Genomic DNA, 23,833 nt, shown 5'->3' with positions numbered 1-23,833 from the left:
TGGACAATGATCATTTCCATATTAAATCTATTGAAAATTTAGGTACCTTTAGTGTATGCTGGAACAATTCAACTTTTACGTGAGGTTTCCTTTTCCTTGTGTGTATGTGTGTTACTTATTCATATTTTCATAATAGATTTCCATTCCATAACTTAATGTTACTTTATTTCTTGCTTTTAGCAAATGGAAACCAGCTGTTTCGCCTCAAGGAGCTACATCTGTTTATCAACTAATTAGACTCGAATCTTTCTCTGTATATTGGAATCCCTTATGTTCCAAAAGTGCTTTGGTTACGCCTTTAATTTGTACTGGTCCTGGAGCACAGAAGTGGAAAATCGCCATGGGGAAAGGTTTAGAGACATTTAGTATAAATAACGAAGAATTTGAATTTGGTACGTATTGTTTATTTTGTCTAATTGCTACCATGAAAGCCCATATCTATAAAGCAGGTGTATATGGATTATTCATTCAGCTTCATAGATTTTAGCTTAAGAACGGAGCCGGTTAATAGTTCATGTAATAAACTGGATTCCGTATTGATTAAATTATTAATTTATGTTTTTTTTTTCATTGATATAATTGATGCATATATTCTGAATAGAATGGGTAGTGAGGTCATAAACTCGATTGCAGCAAAGGACAGAAACGTGTAGACGAATGGAGTAAAATGCTTGAAGTACAAAGGAAAATTAGTATCTTGAATAACCTTGTAATTCATATAGTAATTTTTGTTTGAGAATATTCACTTGCGGTTCAACTTTAGTTCATAATTTGTCTGAAAATTACTACACTTTCTTTAATTTATCCATCAGCTTTGTTCTTCTTAAGTTTCCTAATTTCATTAATTTTTATGATTAAATGCGGTTGAGAACCTTAAGCACAGATTTATTTACCGTGTACTTTTGACAAATCAAGATAGCGACTAGATTTAAAACACAGTACAGTCAATTTGCTATCTTTTTCCTATTTACTATTGAAATCATATAATCTTTATTTTTCTAGAGAAAATGTAATGCTTAACTTACCCTTTTCCTGATACTTCCTTATATTTCTTGCAGTATAGTTGAGATATTTCGTCATTTTACCGAGCAGTTAAAGGTCTAAAGTTTTTTGCTCATACAGTAGAGCGTCGATTATCCGAACGTCGGTCAACCGAACGACCGCTTAACCGAACTGTGTACTCGCTCGCACCTGTTACTCTCCCACCCTACCGTCCATCATCCCCCTCACTCCCAAACCAAGTTTCCCACAGTAGTCGCCGCACTGAGCCACCGCTGGCGGAACATTGCTTCTAATGGGGCCTGTACATATTTTTGTTTAATAAACTGTACCACATACTATATATTCCTACTAAAGTTGCCTTTGTACGTTACTTTGTAATACTTAAAGAGATGCCTGTTTTTATGAATAAATTTACTGTACAGTACTTCTTCTTGGCAAATAAACATGTACAGTTCGATTATCCGAACAAACCAGTTTTCCGAACACCCATGTTCCCCAATTACTTCGGATAATCGACGCTCTACTGTATTTCATTTATCACTATCGTCGACATTTACTTTTTGCAAGAAAATTAAATTTCTAATTTATTAGTACCCTATTACTATTGAGATGTTCTTATGTTGTAGAATAAGGCTGCGGAGCTTTAATTATATTGCATTGTTTCTATTGTATTCTCTTATATTACTTGCGCTATTGCTCGCTTGCCTGGCGCTAATAGATGTCTCTATCTGCGCTATCGTTCTCATGTATAACGAAATCCTTGAATAATTGAGCGGCTCGAGTAAACACAATGGTATATGAAATTTTCTAACTTGCGAGTAAACTGGAAAAGAAGGTTGATCATTTCCATGCAAATCAATGCAGTGAGACATATTAAACAAACTTCTCCTGCCATCTGTAGGTACATGTCCGAAATTAAACTACCTACATATTCTGTGGTTCGATCACAACCCCTCAGTTTCACCGGAAGTAGCGCTTACCATTATGTTCGTCCGAGCCGCTCAATTGTATAAATATGGTAAAGTGGTTGGTGGGCAAACTGAAAAAACGTAAATGTGTTAACTGTAAACAACTATCGATTTTAATAAAGCACAGTTTTAACCTATAATGTACAGCGGGCCGGAGACTTGGGCGGAACAACTAGTGAATATTAAATACTGGATTTACTTGGCCAAATATCTTTGGAGTAAAGAATTATCAGTATATCAAGGATTGATTGAGCTGCCATCTACTGTCAAAGAAGATAACTTTTGCATATTAACATGGTAATGGAAAGTATCATATATATATATATATATATATATATATATATATATATAGGATGTTCTAAAAATGGCGACGAATATATAACTTTTAAGTTTATATTTCCCACTTCTTGTGTGTGTGTGTGTTTTTTTTTTTTTTTTTTTTGTATAAATTTAAAGCAAAATTGTATTTTTGCCCATTAGCCAGTTTCTGACCCAAATTTCTTCAAGATATCTTTACGATCTTTATTGTCTTCGTTTCCTAATTAAATTCTTTTAATTCTTAAAATTAACTTGAAATTTATGAGTATAGAATTGAAAAAGAAAAATATAATTTTAACAGGTATACATATATATATAAGAATAAAAATTATAGACCCTGCTTTAAAACTAGAAAACAGAAGACAGTTTAATCTATTTAGTAATTTTGTTTTGAATTAACTAATTGCTTTATTTCCTTTCTAGTGATCAAGCCAATCACAGCAAAGGTTAAAGTAATCATGAATAAATCGAATGAAGCAAGAGTGCCAAAACTTCTCATAGACTTTGTTCTACAGGACGCTGCTACACAGTTGTCTCGTCAACAGTACCTGAGTATGTTGAGCTTGCATGAGTCGTTCAATCGAATGAGAATAAGAAGGTACATTTTTCTTATATTCTTTTCTAATGTAGAAATAAAAGCTAATATATAACTAGTGGGTGGCGTTGCCTCATTCTGTGTAACTATTCAAATTGTATCTCCTGCGTAGAAAGAAAAACGATAATGTATACTTATAATATATCAAATGCGTACGCATATACATGATGTTCACAAAGTAACTTTTCCCAAAGCAAGTTTCTTCACATATTGGGGAAAGCGACTTTGTGCTCACCCTGTATATGAATTAACACTTTCGTTCTTGAACTTTAAAGAACATGTTAGTGCCCACGGCATGAGCATATTTTCAATTTTCAAAAAGTATATTTTATAATTCGGAAATAAAAAACTGAAATCTTAAGTTGGATAAGACTCTTACTATTAATGACAGATACTCCCAAAAGACAAGTTAACTCGTTCAGATAGCACAGTAAGTGCTTGGGAGAACGTCATACAAGAGCTTGCAATCAAAATGCGCGGACGGCGAGGGTTAAATACAAATGACATATACATGATAACCAGAGCCATCGTTTCGGTCTTTCAATATGTCAGGTTCCCGGCAAATTCCATATCTCATATGCTACCATATGTAATCAAGACGTGAAATGGAAACAAAAGTGACTGATAAAAATACAACCCCGACCACAGAAGCTACGAAAGTTCTCGAAGACCTTTTATGATTCAGGCGCGTAGTGAAAGTACACCGGAAAAAATCGTTGGACACTGTAGCCACAGAGTTTCTGTCGACATCTGGGAGTGATACCAGTGAGGTGTCAGAACTGGAGTTCAATGGGCGAGGAGTTGCCCATAAACCAAGGATCCCACAAATGAACGAGCGCCATCAATTACAGCGGTACAAAATATGGCGCGAGTGGACTCTGAAAGAGCATCATGTGGAGTGACAAATCATGCTACATGTGGCAATCCGGCTTACGTATGTGAACATGGCGCATGCGAGGTGAGCGTTACCTACCAAAATGCGTTGTTGATATTGTGAAATTTTGAGATGGAGAAATCATAGTGCTGGCCTGTTTTCCGTGGTTTGAACTGGAACCTCTGATATTAGTATCTGGAACAATATATGCCGACACCTATCAAGCAATCTTAGAAAATTCTGCGCTACCTATCCTTTGGCAGCTGTTTGTTAGTGATTCATTTGTGTTTTAACATGCCGACACCAGCATCCATAAAGCACACGCCATTACGGTTGGTTTGAGGAGATGAAGGTGCAAATACTCTACTGTCCGGCCTAAAGCTCCGACCTCAATCCTATTTAACATCTTTGGAATTAGTTGGAGCATTAATTGACGTCCCAAACACACCGCCCCAAAACCACAACGTCACTGTTTTGCCATTTTGCAGGACAAATGGAGGACAATACCTGCGAAGTCTACCACAAACTTATAGAAAGTCTTCCTAGAAGGGTCGAGACTGCTACTGTGGAAAATGGCAGGATACTAACCTAGGGCGCAAAATTTCAAAATCAGACGCACTCGCCAATCCAAAAATGATGGTCGCCAGTACAAATTATGAGAGGTCCCCCCTCCCACTCCACGGCCTTTTAATTTGACTAAGAAAGAGATTACATCAGGGCATAAATTTTCAAAACCAGACAATTAGATTTAGGACAATTTTTTATTGGACAATTCATATATATATGTTAAATAATGTCTTGCCTTAAGACTTCAAGTTTGTGTAAACACACTCTCTATGCACTGAAGTACCAGTTGGCGATTTCGGTTTTCGGATGAAAGTCCTTAAGTGAAGGGCCATTGATGGAAATTGTTAGTAAATTATCCAGTGTGCCAATCTTAAGTGAATTCCTGCAGGCAGTTGAGACTGATGAAGCCTCTCTCACGTAAAGCAGTACTCACAGGTAAAACTGCACAAAATGCGACAAGTGGAGAGATATTTGGGAATCTCGTGATGAAGTTTTCGATTAAGGGTGGGAAAGGAGAGGCGAATTACAACGTTGTGAAGACTTCACGTTCCATGTTCGTTGTAAAGACTTCATATTCCGTATTTTCTCTCACTCAGTGACAATAATTTTAGTGCGAAATAGAAACTGCGCAGCCCTGTGAGTTTAGGCAAAAAACATTCCTACTGAACATTGGTCGCCACCTCTAAATTTCTAGTCGCCAATGGCGACCAGAAATTCTGCGCCCTGTACTAACCCCTTATGAACGTAAGATGAAGTTCTTAGTGGTGACCAGTCATTAATCACAATATACAGTATATAGTCTTGATTCAGTTTAACTCTGATAAAAAATTAACATAAACTGAACTGTATTTACATAATTATTCCTATCGGTCATAGTCATGAATAAGGCAAACCTGAAAACTCTGTTACTATGGGGGAGCTCATGGAAGAATCATGTAATAAATATTGAAATTCAGTGCGTATATGTCTCATGAAAGTCAGATCATACCGTCGTAGAAGTAAATATGTGAGGAATCACAGATGTAAACAATTGTTTTCTCCTTTTACCTTTATTATTAGTACTATAATAATAATCAGATTATAATTGGTAATTGTAAATGAAATAAATCGTAGTTTAATTTTGATATCTATTATGATGTTTCACCTTATTCTTCTTCTTTTTCACCTCAACCATAGGTTAGTGGGCAACATGGAAATTTTAAAACTTTTCTCTCCTTTGGGAGAGCTGTTTTATTCTTTGATAAGGGTTTTTCTTTGTAACTGCATCTAGATATTCTATCCTTGGTCTTTCTCTTCTTGTTTCACCTTATAAGTATTATAAATACAATACCGTTCTATATCATTAATAGCTACATCTGGCTACATTATTCATATACTTACATATATACCTTTGAATCCGCACCTATAGATGAATTGGTGTGATATAAAATCGTTAGTTCTTCCATTTACCATGTATCATTTATAGATAATCAGAGAGTTATCCTACAAAAATTGGTTATTCAATTTCTGGTTAACATGATACAGTGTTGTGTGTCTGATGTGTAACTTGATACACTAATGTTCTGTGTCTGATGTATAATTCTAAGTTTTATTTCCAGGAAATTTTGTAAGTTTCATCCCAGCGTGCCTATCCACAAAAATGCAGCGAAGTGGTGGCATTATGCGTATAATTCAATTTTAGAACAACGAGTTAGACCGTATACTTGGAATTACATCAAAACACACAGGTATGTATCATCAGTTGACTATGGCTATCAAGTAATGTACTTGTGGTATCCTTTTATGATCATATTGAGGATTAATCAACTTGATGGTACGGTTGTATATATTCATGATATGTTGTGTTTCAAAACTCACTTATGCATGTATTAATATATATTTTCTGCCATTTGTTTTTGTGAGTGAATAGCTCTTAATAGATTTTGAAATGTTTTCGTCATTTGTTGTTTGTTTGTGATTTCTCCAGTAAAGTTTCTACTGAAGTGTTAAACTATCTACTTACCTGACGATTTCCTGGATATGACAAGACTTGAAATCTGAAGTGCAAGGGAATCACAATTCTTTCTTCTTTTAGGTTCAGGTTCATCGTCTTTTTATATATTGTCGTATTAATTTTAAGAGCTTTCTTTAGTTACGATGTGCAACTATTATTCTAAATTATAAATAAATAAATGTTGTCAATTATGTAACCTTTTCTTTCACCAGTAGAGCCCATTGCTGGGAGAGTTCAGTAATATTTAAGATGCAATATGCTTCTAACTTGAATTTCACCAACCTGTCTCACCTGTTTACATACAAAATTTCTAAATTGATTTTGCATGTTGATATATATATATATTTTTATATATCTATAGGCAAAATTACAAAGACTACAAGGACACGTATAAAAAAATGTTACTAAGTCCCTCTGATACGGAACTGAAATTAGATTTACAGAAGCAGGAGGATCAATTGGAGATAACTGATATAGTTATTGCTCGAGAACAAGCAAAGATTGAGGTAAGTAATTAGTTTTTATTTTTGCTAATGTGATATATGAATCCGTTTCAGGAAATTACCTTAGTACGTATTTGATTATCATGTGAGAACAAACGTTCCATATAATGTACCTATTGAGTAATATAGAATTGCAAATTGAATTATATATGGGGCAATATTTACTTATTTATTAATATCACTAGTCAACAAGATTTTGACACAGAAATGAAAATACCTGATTCTAATAGAACTTTTCACGTAGAATTCGAATCTACAATCAGTTTTTCTCCATCACCCTCAGTTTCCCCGTGACAGAGGGATTTTGGGGAAATTTCCCCTCAAATTTCTTTCTTTCTTTTTTCTTTTTTTCTTTTTTTTAACAATTTTTGTACTTGTAGCTCGGGTACCCTTAGAAGGTATATAAATACACAAATTATATTGTATGTTAGAATGATTTATACTTAGTAAGCCCTCTAAGCTTCATAAGAATCGCATTATTCTTTCTAGAGAAATAAACATATTTATATAAAAATATGCTATGTGTACTGTTCATTTTACCATATTCATTAGTGCAGATAAAATCACATATAACTTCCACGAAAATTACAATATAAGCATGGTTTATACCTCATTGGACTTCCAATAAAACATATTTTCAATGATGTGTACACCATGTCGTCATTTTTGTATGAGGGAATTTCTAGAGGAATTTTGTTGGAAATTCCCTCCAAAAAGTACTTTATAAGATTTTTTGTCTCAACTTGCTATTTGTATATAGTGATACTGAAACAGAAACTGCACTAAAACGTAGTTTTATGTCTACTTAATAAATAATGTTAATTTCATATGAATCGCATTATTCTGTCTAGAGATATAAACTATTGTGTCTATTTATAGGTAATAAAGAATATACTATGTAAGACTTTAATCAAACACAAAAACCTAACGTTGACGAATTATTGTCGGCACATAGATGTATACTCAAATACAAGCACGAATACACGCATGCTTTCTGTGGAAAATAAGTCACTTTTTAATATTTTGATCTGGCAACAATGCGTAAAAAAATTGATGACTCACGTAGCCTGATAACTGTTAGTAGCGTTGAGTGACGGGCCAAGCTGGACGTGTTTTAGATGTGGCCGCATGTAACTTGAAGTGTTTGTGCATTGTGGAGTTCGAATAGATTGTGTTGTGTGGTGATGCACTGAGTTAGATTACGTTTGTGCTGCTTCATGATTGATGGAGTGTAGATTCGTGTGTGTATGTGTGTATGATACCTTACAGGATACAAGATGCCGAGGAAGTGTGTAAATCACCCGGAAAATTTCTGTTATGTATGTGGGCAGCTGACATTTAAATCGCAACGTCGATGTTTTACTCCACTTGTGAGGAAGTGTTATCAGTTATATTTTGGGTGCTGTTAGGAGACCAAGATAAGAATTGGGCTCCTCACTACATTTGTTGTACTTGCGTGAAACGTCTGAGTGGGTGGGCAAATGGTGAACGAAACATGAACTTCGCAGTACCGATGATCTGGAGGGAACCAAAAGATCATTCTTTATACTGCTACTTTTATATGACACAGATAAAAGGAATAACCAGTAAATCTAAGCACACAGTAAAGTACCCTAATTTGCCATCAGCAATTGGGCCAGTTCCACACAGTGCAGAATTACCTGTACCAGTACTTCCTGCTCATCTTACGGTAAATGAGGATTACGTACTTGAGGCAACTACTGAAGTTCCACATGAAAAAGATGATCCTATTTATGTAAGAAGCACATCTACATTGGATCCACATCTGACAACTCAGGGTGAACTAAATGACCTCGTACGGGATTTAAAACTCTCCAAGATACAGGCAGAACTTCTTGCTTCTAGACTTAAAGGCTGGAATCTGCTCCATCGTGACACTAAAGTGTGTATTTTTCGAAACCGTCATACAGAGTTTCAAAACTACTATTCTCAAGAAAATAATTTAGTGTATTGTAATAATGTCTGTGCTGTGATGGATACACTCGGACATGCACAGAGTGCAGATTGTTTATTGACTCTTCCAAAACTAGTTTGAAGGCTGTCCTTTTGCACAATGGCAACAAATTTCCTTCAGTGCCTTTGGCTTATGCAACTAATATGAAGGAAACCTATGAAAACATCAAAATAGTGTTAGAAAGAACTCAGTATGAGAAATACAAGTGGACCGTTTCCTGTGATTTAAAAGTTATTTCTTTGTTAATTGGTTTGCAGCTTGGTTATACGAAATATTGTTGTTTCCTATGCGAATGGGATAGCAGGAACAAAGCGGAACATGACATCAAGAAGGAATGGCCAAAGCGTGTATTAACTCCTGCACAGAAGAATGTTGTTTATTCTTCACTGGTGAGCTCTGATAAGATAATTCTACCTCCTCTTCACATTAAGTTGGGGCTCTTCAAAAACTTTGTTAAGGCAATGGACAAAAGTAATGCAGGATTTTATTACCTCAAGGAAAACTTTCTTCGGGTTAGTGACGCTAAAATCAAGGAAGGCATTTTTGTAGGCCCCCAAATAAGATGTTTGATTCGTGACCAAAAATTTGAGGATCTCTTAACTCCGGTTGAGAAAGCAGCTTGGTGTTCATTTAAATGTTTAGCAGAGTTTTTTTTAGGAAACCAGAAAGCCCCAAATTACCGTGAAATTGTGAGTGATTTCCTGCGATCATTCAAAAAATGGGTTGCAACATGTCCCTTAAAGTTCACTTTCTAGACTCCTACCTGGATTTCTTTCCTGAAAACCTTGGTGCTGTTAGTGATGAGCATGGGGAACGTTTTCATCAGGACATTTCCTCCATGGAGAAGAGATACCAGGGACAGTGGAGTTCACAAATGCTAGCTGATTACTGTTGGACACTCAAAAGAGATGTTCCAGAAGCCAAACACAGAAGAAAGTCGACAACTAAAACATTTTAGTTAAGGTAAGTAAGTGTTCATTTATTAAAAAGATACCAATCACTTCTTTTGTATTATTTATTAAGTAGACATAAAATTATGTTTTAGTGCAGTTCCTGTTTCTGTATCACTATATACAAATAGCCTTAAAAGCAGTTTAGCACCATCGGATGTTTGGTTCTTCCCAAAGCCAAAAATGGGCCTTGTCCGTTTCGCCAACGTAGAAAGATCAAAATCACTCCGGCTGCTGAACTTCCGAGGATACTACAAGAAGCCTTTCGTTGGTGTTTCCACCAATCGCAGGAGCAGTTGGACAAGTGTGTGTGTGTGTGTGTGTGTGTGTGTGTGTGTGTGTGTGTGTGTTCCGAAGGTGGAGGGCGTTCCGAAGCTCTGTAATAGAGAGCTACAACAGAATTCCGGGAACTTTTTGGCTGCTTCTCGTATATTCTTGAATTGTAAATCTGGAAAATTGTTTAATTCTGTGGTCGCAAATGATGTAAAAGTACTTCATCATCAATGTGTCTGTATATTTGTTAGCAAGTTTTATGTCATAAAACCCAAATTATATTGGGATAATCGCTTACTTCAATAATTTTCTTTGTAGCTTCTCAGGGAAGAGCCAACTCGAGTGTCTGTAAAAGAGAAAAAAGTGAACTGGTTTAATTTATGGAAAGAAGAAAAACACGTAGAATTACATGTACAAACTGACAAACAAAGAGGACTACTTGCCCAACTGCCTGCCGAAGAAAAGAAGAAGTTGTATGAAGCAATCGGTTACGTCGAAGGAGATATTGTTTTAGGAAAGCCAAAGCAATATATTGGTACGTCATCATATTCTAATTCAAACATTTACATTTCAGGAAATAGGGAGTTAAGTTATCTCACACAATATTATTTGTGGATGAGAGATGATGTTAATCATTTTCTTAATTATGATATATCAGAGTTAAACGTCTTATATGGCTACCAACTGGATGTCTTAATTTTTGTGCATCACACTACGGCTGTTAAATACATTTTTGCTCATTACCCATAACACTGCTGCTTATATTTTCTAAGTACAGGCTACACTTCCAAATAAATTTAAATGAGAGTTCTCAACTAATTTTGTAGATAAGTGTATTCATACATTGCAAAGAAAGTTTTACTTTATTTTGTTGCTTTCAGATATTCAGTTACCATCATACTTTAACGAAATTACAAATATGAAAACCAGAATAGTTCCAATAAGCTACGTAATAAATTAGTAAAGAGTCATTAGTTATTAACGTGATGAATTCATGGCAATTTACAGCATAATGCAATATTAGATATCTGAAAAAGTAAATTTTGAGTAGAAGTAAAATCAATTATGTAATTATCTGCGTTGTATACCGAAAAGCAGAAATTTCCGGTGGTTATGGATGTGCATAGAAGGTAAGATTTTAAATATGCAGGAGAAGCAACCTTATACGGCCGAATTCCAATAGACAGAGTTGGATAATTTGTGAAGCATACAAACATTTCTCGCTTCTAAAAAGAAAGAAAACAGCGCGTCTCTCGTGTTGCATATCGTGTAGACATTAGCATAATTGAAAATCACATTACTCACACTGAGATAAAAATGGAATATAGACAGTTCTAGTTATCGTATCAAGAATGAACAAACGCTGGTCGATTGAGTTTAACTTCCTTCAACATTATATCATGTCATATAGCCAACTTGACCGCTATTTTAAAAATTAACTTTTCCCTTCATATCAGGTACTAAACATCGGTTGAATAAGAAACAAATGCTGTGTGGTACTCACATAGATACTTCCTTAAATACGAACCTCATGCAAAGAATACATTATCTGTTTTCTTCGAAACGACACGTAAAGTATCATTAGCGTTTAACGGGGTGAAAAAAATGTCCAAAGATAGACGACATGTGCCAATCTATAGAACTTCTTGAGCCGAATAAAATAATGTGCGAGAACGTTAAATCTTATACATCATTTTCAAGAAAATGAAGGGAAACCAATTTGTTTATAAACCTAAAAATTCATATACGACAACCATGTTACTTATTGAGATGAAACTGATATTGAAATATGTCCTTCGTTGTGGTACTACCTCGATGACAATACATAGTACAATTAATGAGATACAGCCTAAAAATACAGGGTGGTAAGAAACTGTTTGAACAAACTTCGGGAGCTGATTCCTGACACCGAAACAAGCAAAAAAAAAGTCCTCTGGAACTGGAACTTTGGTCGGTGAGGGATAGTTTTGACGATATAAGGTGCCGAAAGCGTGGGAAAATGAACTTCAGAGGGCTGTAATTCTAAACCAACGATACGTAGGGAGTGCGGTTTAGAACATGACACTCGAAGTCATACCTGCTCGATTGAAAAATGTATGTTTCAAACATCTGCAAGATGTGTGGAAGGGATTCCCCAAAGGATCGTAGGGATCCCCTATAAGCTGGCAAGTAATCTCTACGTTCCTTTGGGGAATCCCTAGGTTTGAAACATACATTTTTCAATCGAACATAGTATGACTTCGAGTGTCATGTTCTAAACCGCACTCTCTACGTATCATTGCTTTAGAATTACAGCCCTCTGAAGTTCCTTTTTCCACGCTTTCGGCACCTTATATCGTCGAAACTATCCCTCACTGACCAAAGTTTCAGAGGACTTTTTTGCTTGTTTCGGTGTCAGGAATCAGCTCCCGAAGTTAGTTCAAATATTTTCTTGCCACCCTGTATAATTAATTCTTAATTTTTTATTTTTGTTTAACAAAAACATTCTCCAAAAATATGACATATATATATATATATATATATATATATATATATATATATATATATATATATATATATATATATATATATATCTGTGATAGATCACATAGAAAAGAGCAAAAGAACAAGTTTGAGATAAACTCTCATGCGTAGTTTTCGAGAAAGTTAAAAAATCGAAGTTTTGTAGCACTAAAAGTTTGTTGCCAATAATAACTGATAGTTTTTATTTATCTGGAATTGTTGATTATTTGAGTACTATATATGTAGTAAATTACACTGTTAACTAGGAGGGTTATTTTACTCACCCTCCGCTAAGCCACCAGAGGTAAACCGCATTTGATGATTAAACGGGGACAAGACAAAACTCTTCATTGGACATCGAACCCCTCCCTACACACACATACACACACACACACACACACTGGTAGACAGACTCTCCCGTTCAGTTTTTGAAGTATAGCGAGCTTTAAACCATATCGAGTACAGTTGAAGCGATTGGCAAGTGCAATTTAGAATGTAAATAGATGTATCTTGTGGGAGTAGTTCTTTATATTAAATCTTAGATTAAATACTAAACTAACAATGCTGCTTGCAACTAACAGATATTGTATATTGATCAAACACACCAAGATGTTCTTAATTAGTAGTCTAATGGTAATGCCAAACCGCTCATTCTACATTTTGAATGATTAACCAAATTATTACAATCTTCGATAATTTCATCCCAGCAGAAAGTATTTGCTAGTTGCGAACAACGTTTTATTTTACGATTAATTTTATGATTCTATGCAACGTTAGAAAGTTTTAATTTCGTGGGCATAAGAAAGAAAAATGTACTTAATTACCATACTACATACTATTTATTACCGTGAGTTGCCTCGAAAAGAAAATTATATTTCTAATATTTTTTAATGTTAAAGTTTACAGTAGTAGTAGCTGTGCAAGCGATTCGCGTAAGCATTGAAACAAATAAATAAGAAAGCTGAACTTGCAATAACTTTGAAAATATATTTTATTCTTGCAGTCTTCAGTGCAAACGTTTGAAAACAATCTCGGAAAAGAAATTACTGATAGTTTTCTGAGCCTTCTAGTTGAATAGAAAATCATTTCGCTTTGAATAAATAGTATATAATTTATGGGCACAGTATTTTTTTCATAATTAGGAATATGAAGATTTATTTTGAGCAATCTGAAGAAAAGAGAAATCTGATCAATTGTACGAAGAATATCCTTGTGAGTGCAGACAATTATTTTAAAACAAATAAGAACCGAATCGCTTATCTTTTTCTATTTAATTAACTGTACATAATTCATATTTATTTGTTTTCTATAATTTCAGAACACAAAATCAATTTTACGCTAGCAAATTGTACACTAAGTCTGTTAAATTATGGGAAGGAAATATTGGTTCTAACTGTAACTCAATTCCTTACAAGTATTGAGACAAGACCTTCAGCACAGGCATTCAAAATCTCTACTAGAGTGGAAAAGTTTTTCATCGAAGGGTCAAGTCTAGAAAACGATTTAATTCCAATCATAACAGTTGACAACTTAGCTCAAGGTAAGAGTAATATACAGCGTGGTCCGGAAGTGGGCGTACCCCTAATTTGTGTTTTCTGACGGTTTTAGGTTTTACCCACATTTGTTTGGTAACATTGCTTGGTATTGTCTGGCAACATTGCTATCGATGTTCATTTGTTTTCTGCTGTTTTCTCCTTGGTAACAGTTGTTTGCAGTAAAGTTGAAGTAATCAACAATGTATGATCAAAGCCCATATAGCATTAGTTGTTGCAGTTTAGTTTCACGAAAGTCGTTACAGAGGTGACACCATGGAAAGTGTTAAAGCGAAATTTACAGACCGCTTTGGTATTAACCCACCAAGAAAAGCAACAATGTTGGGGTGGGAAAAAAAGTGTATTCGCTACGGGCAGTGTGAAAGACCTTACCCGAGGCGAGAACTTGGCGCAGAATTCAGATGTGTTACGACATGGATCTTAAGACTCTTAAGACTTCAAGGTAACTATGTACAGACATTCTACCATAACTAACACTATACTGTTGAAACTAAAAGGGAGGTACACCCACTTTCGGACAACCCTGTGCTATTTCATATTTATATATATATATTTTTTAAAAAAAATGATCTCATTAAATTGCTGCAATACGATTCATTCAACAGTGCAACCAATTAGATTGCAATATCATACTTCTACATTAGATCATTCTTTCATATAAATACTACCATGCTATAAGTAGATATAAACAATGTTGGACAAATCTTTTTACTAATTTTAAATATATCTTATTTTTATATTTTAATCAAAGAAGGACGAATCGTTTTATAATTAAAACTCTGGAATTTTCCAAAATCTCTGAAATAAATACTTGAATTTAACATAAATTCGTCATTCTGACCACTGTCTCCAGTATTCTTACTTTTTCTGAACCCCAATGACGAGCCGTTGAGTCTTAAGAGCTAAGTGTTTGTATTTAATTTCCCCAGTGTGCTTTTGGTTTTGATTTGATTTTGAGTTTAGTGTCCCTTTAAGCAGCGAGGCTATGTAAGACGTGGGTTTATAGCTTAACGTGGATCCAAACCACATGAACTCCCACCTGGCATCGAACCCGGTCTCCCACGCCAAAGGTGCGAACGCTAACCGTTTTGCCAGGGTGGAGCTCTCAGTGTGATTTCTTCTATAATGTTATTTAAGTACCTATTATTCGTATTTTAGTATAAATATAGTTATCAAAATAATGAAAAACGTTATACTTCCAGCACGTAAGATGTGTGAGATTTTTAATACTGAAGATGCAAGTGTAGGGCCTAACTGTTATTAGTGATGTGATATGTAATTGTCTGTAGACGTCAGATGAAGTAGAATGGAGGAATATATTGAGACAAGGAGATGATGGTGATGCGTAGGTGTGCAGTTAGTTCGCGCATATGTATCTAAAAAGATGCCCAGTATATTAGGTGTTTGTCATAATAGCCTACAGAATTCATCAAAACAACATCATTGAAGAGCAATAGGGGACAGGAGAGAAGCTTCAGTGATAAAATCACCGAACATTGAAGAGAATTGTTACTGATGACCGCAGAGCAAATGCAGCAAAAGTGATTGGAGAACTCAGTCAGCACCTGGAACTCCCTGTTCCGACGATCACAGTCCGACGCCGTTTGCTTAACCTGAACACCCACTGTCGGATTGAATGAAAATTTTTGAAAGTAAATATATATAATAGAAAGAGATGAAAAAAAGGGAAAAATAAAAGTAAACGTTATAGTAAGAGCTAAATACTATATGGAACGAAGGAGGTGGAATAAGGAATGAAACGTTACAGACCTTTCAGACCAAGGATGCGCTTCTCGAGGCCACATATATGTGTCTTCTCATCTGTGTCTCAGAGTCTATTTACGCAAAAGATAAGGTAGAATGTACGGTATGTTGTGATGAACTATATCTTCTGGAACAGGTAAGTGGAAAATCTTAATGATATCGTTGATCGTCAATAGGACGAAGATAGAAGTCTTGTCCACTTGCAAGACTGGAAAATAGGAACATCTCGCATTATTTTCCCAATACTTTGCATTATATAGATTAAAATTTTTCTCTTCATTAATGATCTCTTCTCCCTCCCGCGTCCTTACTGATTAATCAGTCAAAAAAAAAAAAAAAAATCTCCCTAAATGCTGTATTTGGCAACGCTATAAGTCAGCATTGCATGCAAGTATGGCGTAGTCGGCACTTCACAACAGCTTCCCTGTTCTTTAATACAGTGAAACCTGTCTTCAGCGGAATCGAGCGGGACTCGCAAAAATTTACGTTAAAGACAGATTTCCGCTTAATGGAGATAGACCTTTCCGTTAAAAAAATATATATGCTTATAACGGACATAATGAGAAAATATATTGATGTACGCAACTTGTCAATTACAGTACTTTTTCCTTCTACGGATTAATACCCCAAAAAAAACTTAAAATAAACACAAAATATGCTGTGCACACTTTCCTTTATTTTCCCCAATAGTCAAGCAGGATTTTTTGCATACATTGCTACTACTTGGCTGCGGTATACTTCAGGACACAGAAAAGCTTTCTCTGGAATTTTGAAAGTCCTCTGAACTCTTTCCTCCTTGTTTTCACGACACGTGATGGAGATATATAACTTCTGCTTTACCTCAATTCCTTTTTTCCAGAACTTTGTTTTGTCAGTTTTCTTCTCATTTTTGTTGGCTGTCGCTAGTTGCTACACAAGCGGAACAGAAGTACGCCTACAAAGAAGACTGACAGCTGACATGCTACGTAGGACTAGCGAAAAATTGTAGGAGCTGAATATGAGTAGTGATTGACGAAGGTCAACACTGCCCATAAAGATTTAACAAAAGAACGAAGTATTTATCGCAGACAGTATATGTTTACCCTCTCACAGAATGTTTAAAAATTTTCTAAACGATGTAGTCTGAAACTCAGAATTTTCCGTTAAAGGTTTATTTTGCTTTCCGTTGTCCGCATAACATACTCTTTTACATGTCTTTTACTCCAAAATCCATGGGACCATGAAATATTTCCCTTTAAGACAGTTTTCCGTTTAATAAAGGGTCCGTTGAAGGCAGGTTTTACTGTATCTGTTTTCTTCTTACGTCTTTCTCTACATATCTGATGAAATATATAACGAAAGTTCTTATAATTGAACTTTCGTGTCATTTTATGGTAATTTGCTATCTATGCCCATTTGTGGATTTCATTATTTTAAAGTGGGATCCGAACCACTACTCGGATTTGTATCTGCTCATTTGTTCCCAGAGGTATAGGTGGGGCATAAGTTAGTTTACACAAATAATGTGAATGCGACTGTATGAGTAAACTGACTTTTGCACCACTCTGTTTTTATTTCGTACAATATGTGTTTCTGCAAGTGATGATGTTACTTATGCAAAGAGAAAGAGAAAGAAGTGAAAAAAAAAGCTTCTATTGAAAACGTACAAGTATAAAAGACATTGAGTTTCATTCTTTATGACATTTAAACTTTAAAGATGCTCACTTTTAAGATTATGTGACTTACGTGTATTTACATTGTTTATCAAAATTTTGATTCTACTATAGTATACCATAAAACCCACTTTGTGTGTTCTGTTCTTTAGTTTCTGTATTACTTCCTAAACTGAAAATTTAATTAAATTTTAGTTGAACATTTTGTCATTATTTCCTTTAGGTTTAAGGAGAAGGATGAAAGGCTGAAATAAAATGTTAACCGAAAGAATTGATGGAATAAAGAAAGTTAACCGGAAGAAATCCTGTAGACATGATGTTGTCCCGTACAGACCTATCTGGTCCTGGAATCGAACCAGAGACTCCTCGCACAAGGAAGCGCTTCAACACTATACTCACCATCCTCTCTATATTCTAGAGTTTTTGCTCTGGTCTTTTGCTGAAAGATAACATATAGCATTCTGAAAATCATTCAAATAGTTGTTGCATACCTGCGTTTGGAGGTACTCATATATATATATATATATATATATATATATATATATATATATATATATATATATATATATATATATATATATATAATATATATATATATAATATATATATAATAATTGGGATGTTTCTAGTGTCTAATTTGTGTTTTGCTTGATTTTGTGTACCCATCATTCCAGGTAATAACATCTCCAACATGGTATCTGTAGATTTTGAAAGGAATCCTTTAACAACAGAAGCAGATTATGGGGTTTCGATAGCTGTAGAATCAATTGAAGCAATATACAACGAGGTATATTTAAAATATTGTATTTAATTAGTTAAATCTACTTTATGTAATATAAGGAAATGAAAAATATAGCTATTGATTGGGTTTAGTCACAAATATTGAATATCAATTTATTAATCTTTTGTTGAAATATCTGAGAAGCTCTGTTGACATGTTTACTTCTTTTGAATAACCATTTAATATTTTATTATTTAATTTTTGTAAATTAAGTCAAATTTTCTCTATACAGTGGAAAGTTTTATGGGTTACTCCAATTCTGCATAGTTTTTTACATTCAATATTATTCTTCATCCAACAGTAGACTTATATTCAAATACTAAAATAAGTTTCCAACATCAATTCTTATTGTGTATATATGAGTAATCGTTGTTAAATGTCAAAGTCTGATTTCGACTTAACTTTTGTTTCTTTTAAGTATGCAGTTTCTGAAATAATCAACTTCTTTCAAATTGGTTCGACGTCTTTGGATGGTATTTTGGAATATTCAGCCAACAAGTTACACCGCTTGCAAGATGTGAGCAGAGAAGCTATTAGTTATGCTATTTCTCGTCATGTTTCAGTGAACATCAGTATGAACTTAAAAGGACCATACATAATAATACCAGAACTCGGCACATTACAAAAGTAAGTATTTATTGAAGTATTTAGTATGAAAGTTATATATGTTTAACTTTTTTATTTATCAGATGAGGGGTCTTGATAATAAGTTTGTTTGAGCTTTAGATCTACACTATAAATTTAAAGTTCAATAAAAACCTCTTTCCATTTCTATTTCTAGGAATTAAATGCGTTAATGTTAACTGTTAATTCAATAACCTATTTGTCAATGGTATTATGAACTATGTATAATCACTTTAATAGTATTGATTTTAGTGTATGGTTTTCAAGCAGTGTTAGTGTAATTGGTCAAGTCATTGAATGATAGTCGAAAACCTGTCCAATAGTGTTTCATTATCAATTGTTGCTTTTTGAACGAACTAGCCCAAGACGGTTGATTTACATAATAAAATGTACGTTGATAGCGAGTATGGTGTAGATGGTTTGATTGCAAGATGGTTATTATTGATAATCATTTTGAGCATTAGTGATCCAAAAGTTATCTCTATGGTTTCTTAATCTACTGGTTTCTTGTGAAACGTCACTTTCATTTTAAAACTTAAGTTAAATTTGTTCTCTAGATTTGATAAAATAATACCCTATTTACTTTTGCTACAACTCTATTTACTTATAATACAGACAATAAGTTTAAACTCAAGACTCTAAAACAAAAGAGGAAAAGAAAATGAGAAGAAACTTACCATAAAATGTTTATTCCTATGGGATGAAAATAAATTTTTGTTCCTATGGGATAATACATTTATATACAATGTTCGCATTTCCATATAGAACAGCATATGCAAATTAGTTATATAATCATAAATTCAAATACAAAATTATCACATATATGATACAGATATATGTCATCAATAATATATAATTGAAGTAAACCGTGCAGTAAGAATCAATCTTCTAATAAATACAAGTATTTATTAAGTTAATAAGAGTTTATAATTTAACTTTTTTTTAAGATTCAAATTAAATATTTGGTTGACAGAATCATTTTGATGTCAGGGTAGTTTGTTGCACTGAAAATACCTTATGAATTTTAATTAACTTTTTTAATAAGATAGTATTGTGTTATGGCATCACAGTACAAAAAAATGTGTTACACTGTGAATGATATGTTTTTGTGACGTTTTAACACAGTTAAAATATCAAATAAAATTAATTTTTACAAATGTTAAACATGACAAAGAGAGAAAAAGTTTCCTCTTATTTGAATATTTGTATACACGGTTTACCTGCTTTTGTACCAAGAAAAACTCCAACAAATTTCAAACTACAATATTTTTCGGCACTTTATTGTCTTTCCTCAGAATAAAATCAACAAACCAACAGTTTTTTAATGACAAGAAAACGTTGTTTCATTGACGTTTTCTGTAACAGTTGTACGAAGTTATTGAATTGCTTCTTTACGTAATAAAATAGGGATATATTTGATATTCTTCTGAAGATTTCTACTACTACTACTATTATTATTATTATTATTATTATTATTATTATTATTATTATTAGTAGTAGTAGTAGTAGTAGTAGTAGTAGTAGTAGTAGTAGTAGTAGTAGTAGTAGTAGTAGTAGTAGTAGTAATTTCGAAATATTTGTACCAATGATTTTACTTAGCGAGTATGAAAGAAGTTTGTTGAGGAAATTTCTGGGACTAAGCAAGGAACTAAAGAAAAATAAGATTCTACTGAAACTTCTTTTCCTCTACAAAAATACCTTTGGCATATTGCTGTGATTAATCTGACCTATCTTACTTTAAAAAAATCGGATATCGGACATCCATAGCTCCATAACGATGCATCTTTCACCCTATGTTTATTAACTTGTAATAAATTAACTTGGAGTAAGCAATTATCCCTATAAATTCGTACAGATAGTTTACAACACCTTGTTTAGAACTACCGTAACAAAAACGAAATCCTCTATTAATCTGTGGTTTGGATAATGGACATTTTGTACGTTGCCAGGAATCTGTAAGCACACAAAATTTTGCATTAAATATATATCTTTTATGTTGTAAGAACAATCTATATTCTTAAAATCTTATCATTTCGCATCATATTCATTTTCAGAGATGGAAATGTTATCATTTTGGATCTAGGTCAAGTTGTTGTTAAAAGTGATTTGCAAACAAATATTGGATTAGAAGATGCCACACAAACGGAACTGGAGGAACGATTGTATGATCGATTTTATTTCGATCTATCAGATCTTCAGTTGTTACTTTGTGAGTCTGGTAAGTGAATATAGGTCGAGTGTTCACTGGTTTCGGCTCTTTATTTTCATATTATGGAAAATATTGATAAAATCGACTAATAACAATAGAACAATAATCTAGTAAATAATATTGCAGTTAAACACTGTAATTTTCTATACTTAAGAAAATCTATTTCTCATACTTGCAAAGTTAGTTATAGTTTATTTGAAGACGTGATTTCTTGATAATGATGAATAATTTTGACTATTTTACTAAATCAATTAGTTCTCCAAATAGCTCTTCTTTTGTAAAGATTAGAAACAGTTCTGCAGTTCTATTTATTACTAAATATTGGGTTTAACGTTATTTCACAAGAACTTGCAGGCATTGTGTCTACTGGACTTATTCTGTCGAACTTATAGGCGCTATTGTTTTAATATTTTTGCTAGAGTAAGAATACTTTATTTATTTATTAAAAGTTATTTGAAAGCTATAATCTTGTGGTGTTTGGTTTGGTGTTGATGATTTATAATGGAGGTTAGTTAATGGCCGCTAATATTATTATGATTTGGTTAATTTGGGTTTGATAATAGAGAAATAGACAATTAATTAAATACTTATATTTAATGCATGTCATTAAATAGTTTATTTTTATTTTTATAACAATTAAATTAATAATGATTTAGGGCCTTGTATGGGCAGTGTGGTTATTAGTTTTATATATATATATATTAAGTTTTAAATTTATAGTTTGAATATAAATTTACATATTTAATTATAGTTAGCTTTAGTTGGTTTTAGTTGAAGTTAATGATTGTTTGGTTTTGTTAATAATTGCTTAATTTAGATATTTTAAGAGAAACTATTGACCTGGTTGCCGCTGATATATTTTCCTATAATTCACTTTTAGGTGAGGACTGGAAAGAAGCAAGAAAAATGCAGGACTCTGAGTATCATTTACTGCCAAAAATGAAGTGCCAAATCGTTTTTTCAAACAGCGTGAAACCAGATTACCGGCAACTTCCTAGGTTAGTGTGGTTAAAGATAAAAAGACATACAAGTTGCACAAAAATTAGTGAGTTCAAGTGTGTCAATTAAATAAAATACTATAATAATAATTAAAATAAGAATACTAATAATCAAAGTTAATGAGAATATCTTTAGATAAATGATAATCACTAATAATCAATAAAGAAGAATATAAGGAACTGTGGAATGTGTCTTCGAAATGCTTTTCTTTTATATACCTAAATAATGACAATATTCTACAGAGCAATGGTACAGCGGGGGACACTTCTAAATGGTACAGCCATATGGAGATTTACGGCTAAGGTGTACCATTTAGAAGTGTCCCCCGCTGTACAATATTATTAAATAATTGCCAAATTTAACCTTCATTTTTTTACGTAATTTTTATTTGTACATTTCTTGTTTTTGATGTGTCCAAAGATTAATAACTGCAGTTGTAGATTACAAGTATTTTGTTTCTCTGATTTAGTGCATAATTATCTTAGACGTTATTTATCATAAATATCCTTTGTTCTTTGCTCAAAATTAGTCTTACATCAACATTTCAATTTATAATGAAGAAAATAAATACATTTACTTATATACGGTGTATAATAATATAATCCATACCTTTGCTGAATCATCTTTCCCATTTAATAAATACAATATTAGGAGATTATCATTACATGAACTTGTAACTTTACCTCAGTGTTGTCATCTACTGAAGCTCTGCAAACGTGATCTGAAAAACTTCTCTTCAATCAAACTGTCTTTTCTCTTTACTCCAAAACATGATATTTAGGTGAAAATATTGTAGTAATATTTTTATGCTGCGGTGAAGAAATTAAATATTATTAAGGAACACATTATGTCTTACTGCAATATTTCCCATTATTTAATATCTGTCCTGTAATCTTTCTAACTATTATTGTGTATTTCTTATGTGCAGATCGTGTATTATAAATTACAATCATACTTTCATTGTGTTTCTGTAAACAAAGCAGCTGTTAACTATTATATTAGTTCTAAAATTATTTGAAACAACATAACGTCCAAGACCATAGTTTAAGATATCCGGAGATTCATTGTCACAGAAACAAAAGTCTGCTAGTGAATCATATCATGTAACAATTATCTAACCCAGAACCAGGATTGCTATTTCCACTTCACGAAGACCATGCTTCACGAAGACTATCCTTTTTGCTTTACTCAAAGATCTCTTTCCTCTTTGCTTTTCGGGTTAATTCTACGACTCTTAGCGTAGGTTTTTTATATCTGATTTAACTATCAGCTGACGAGTATCTATTGTGGAATGCTACTTTGTATAACCACTCCATTTTAAATATTTGTTCATCTGTTTTTTTAAAGTTGTTAGGTAATTTTTCCATCATTTTTTCCGTATATAACGATATTTGTGCGTCGCTGCTAATGGGTCAAAACATGATGATCTTATTTATACATTGTCCAAACATATATTTCAGATGTCTTCCTGTTGAAAATAAATAAATGATAAAAGCTTAAAGTCTTACTTTATTGTTATTACTTATTTTGTTTAAATTTTCTTTACTTATAGCCGGATGAAACATCCTTTTCCATTACAATCACTTTTATGTTGCAATTTGAAAGTCAATCAAAAACAATTTCAGTGTTTTGTTGTAAGTGTCTATTTTCGGTTCCTTCCATTAGCGCATGCACATTATGCTACAGATCCCAAACTACTTCACTTAATTCACGGTAAACTGTTATTTATTA

The 23,833-nt window shown here is 33.3% G+C and overlaps 1 protein-coding gene across 2 annotated transcripts in view; it reads left to right on the top strand.

Moving 5' to 3' along the window:
- The window catches only part of LOC145661598 (intermembrane lipid transfer protein VPS13A-like), a 305,499-nt gene that overhangs the window by 55,880 nt on the left and 225,786 nt on the right, over positions 1-23,833 (top strand). For both annotated transcript variants that reach the window (XM_081726923.1, XM_081726919.1), the window contains exons 6-15: positions 181-392; positions 2,712-2,886; positions 5,923-6,051; positions 6,679-6,823; positions 10,337-10,553; positions 13,839-14,060; positions 18,164-18,276; positions 18,689-18,897; positions 20,949-21,112; positions 21,984-22,101. In XM_081726923.1, coding sequence (XP_081583049.1) covers positions 181-392; positions 2,712-2,886; positions 5,923-6,051; positions 6,679-6,823; positions 10,337-10,553; positions 13,839-14,060; positions 18,164-18,276; positions 18,689-18,897; positions 20,949-21,112; positions 21,984-22,101 — 1,704 coding nt within the window. The remainder of the gene's footprint in view (positions 1-180; positions 393-2,711; positions 2,887-5,922; positions 6,052-6,678; positions 6,824-10,336; positions 10,554-13,838; positions 14,061-18,163; positions 18,277-18,688; positions 18,898-20,948; positions 21,113-21,983; positions 22,102-23,833) is intronic.

The sequence above is a fragment of the Thermobia domestica genome, chromosome 1 (assembly GCF_964235325.1).
Source record: "Thermobia domestica chromosome 1, izTheDome1.hap1.1, whole genome shotgun sequence".
NCBI classification, from domain to species: Eukaryota; Metazoa; Arthropoda; class Insecta; order Zygentoma; family Lepismatidae; genus Thermobia; species Thermobia domestica.
Note: the sequence above shows the minus strand (reverse complement) of the source record. Positions and strands in the feature narration are given on the sequence as shown.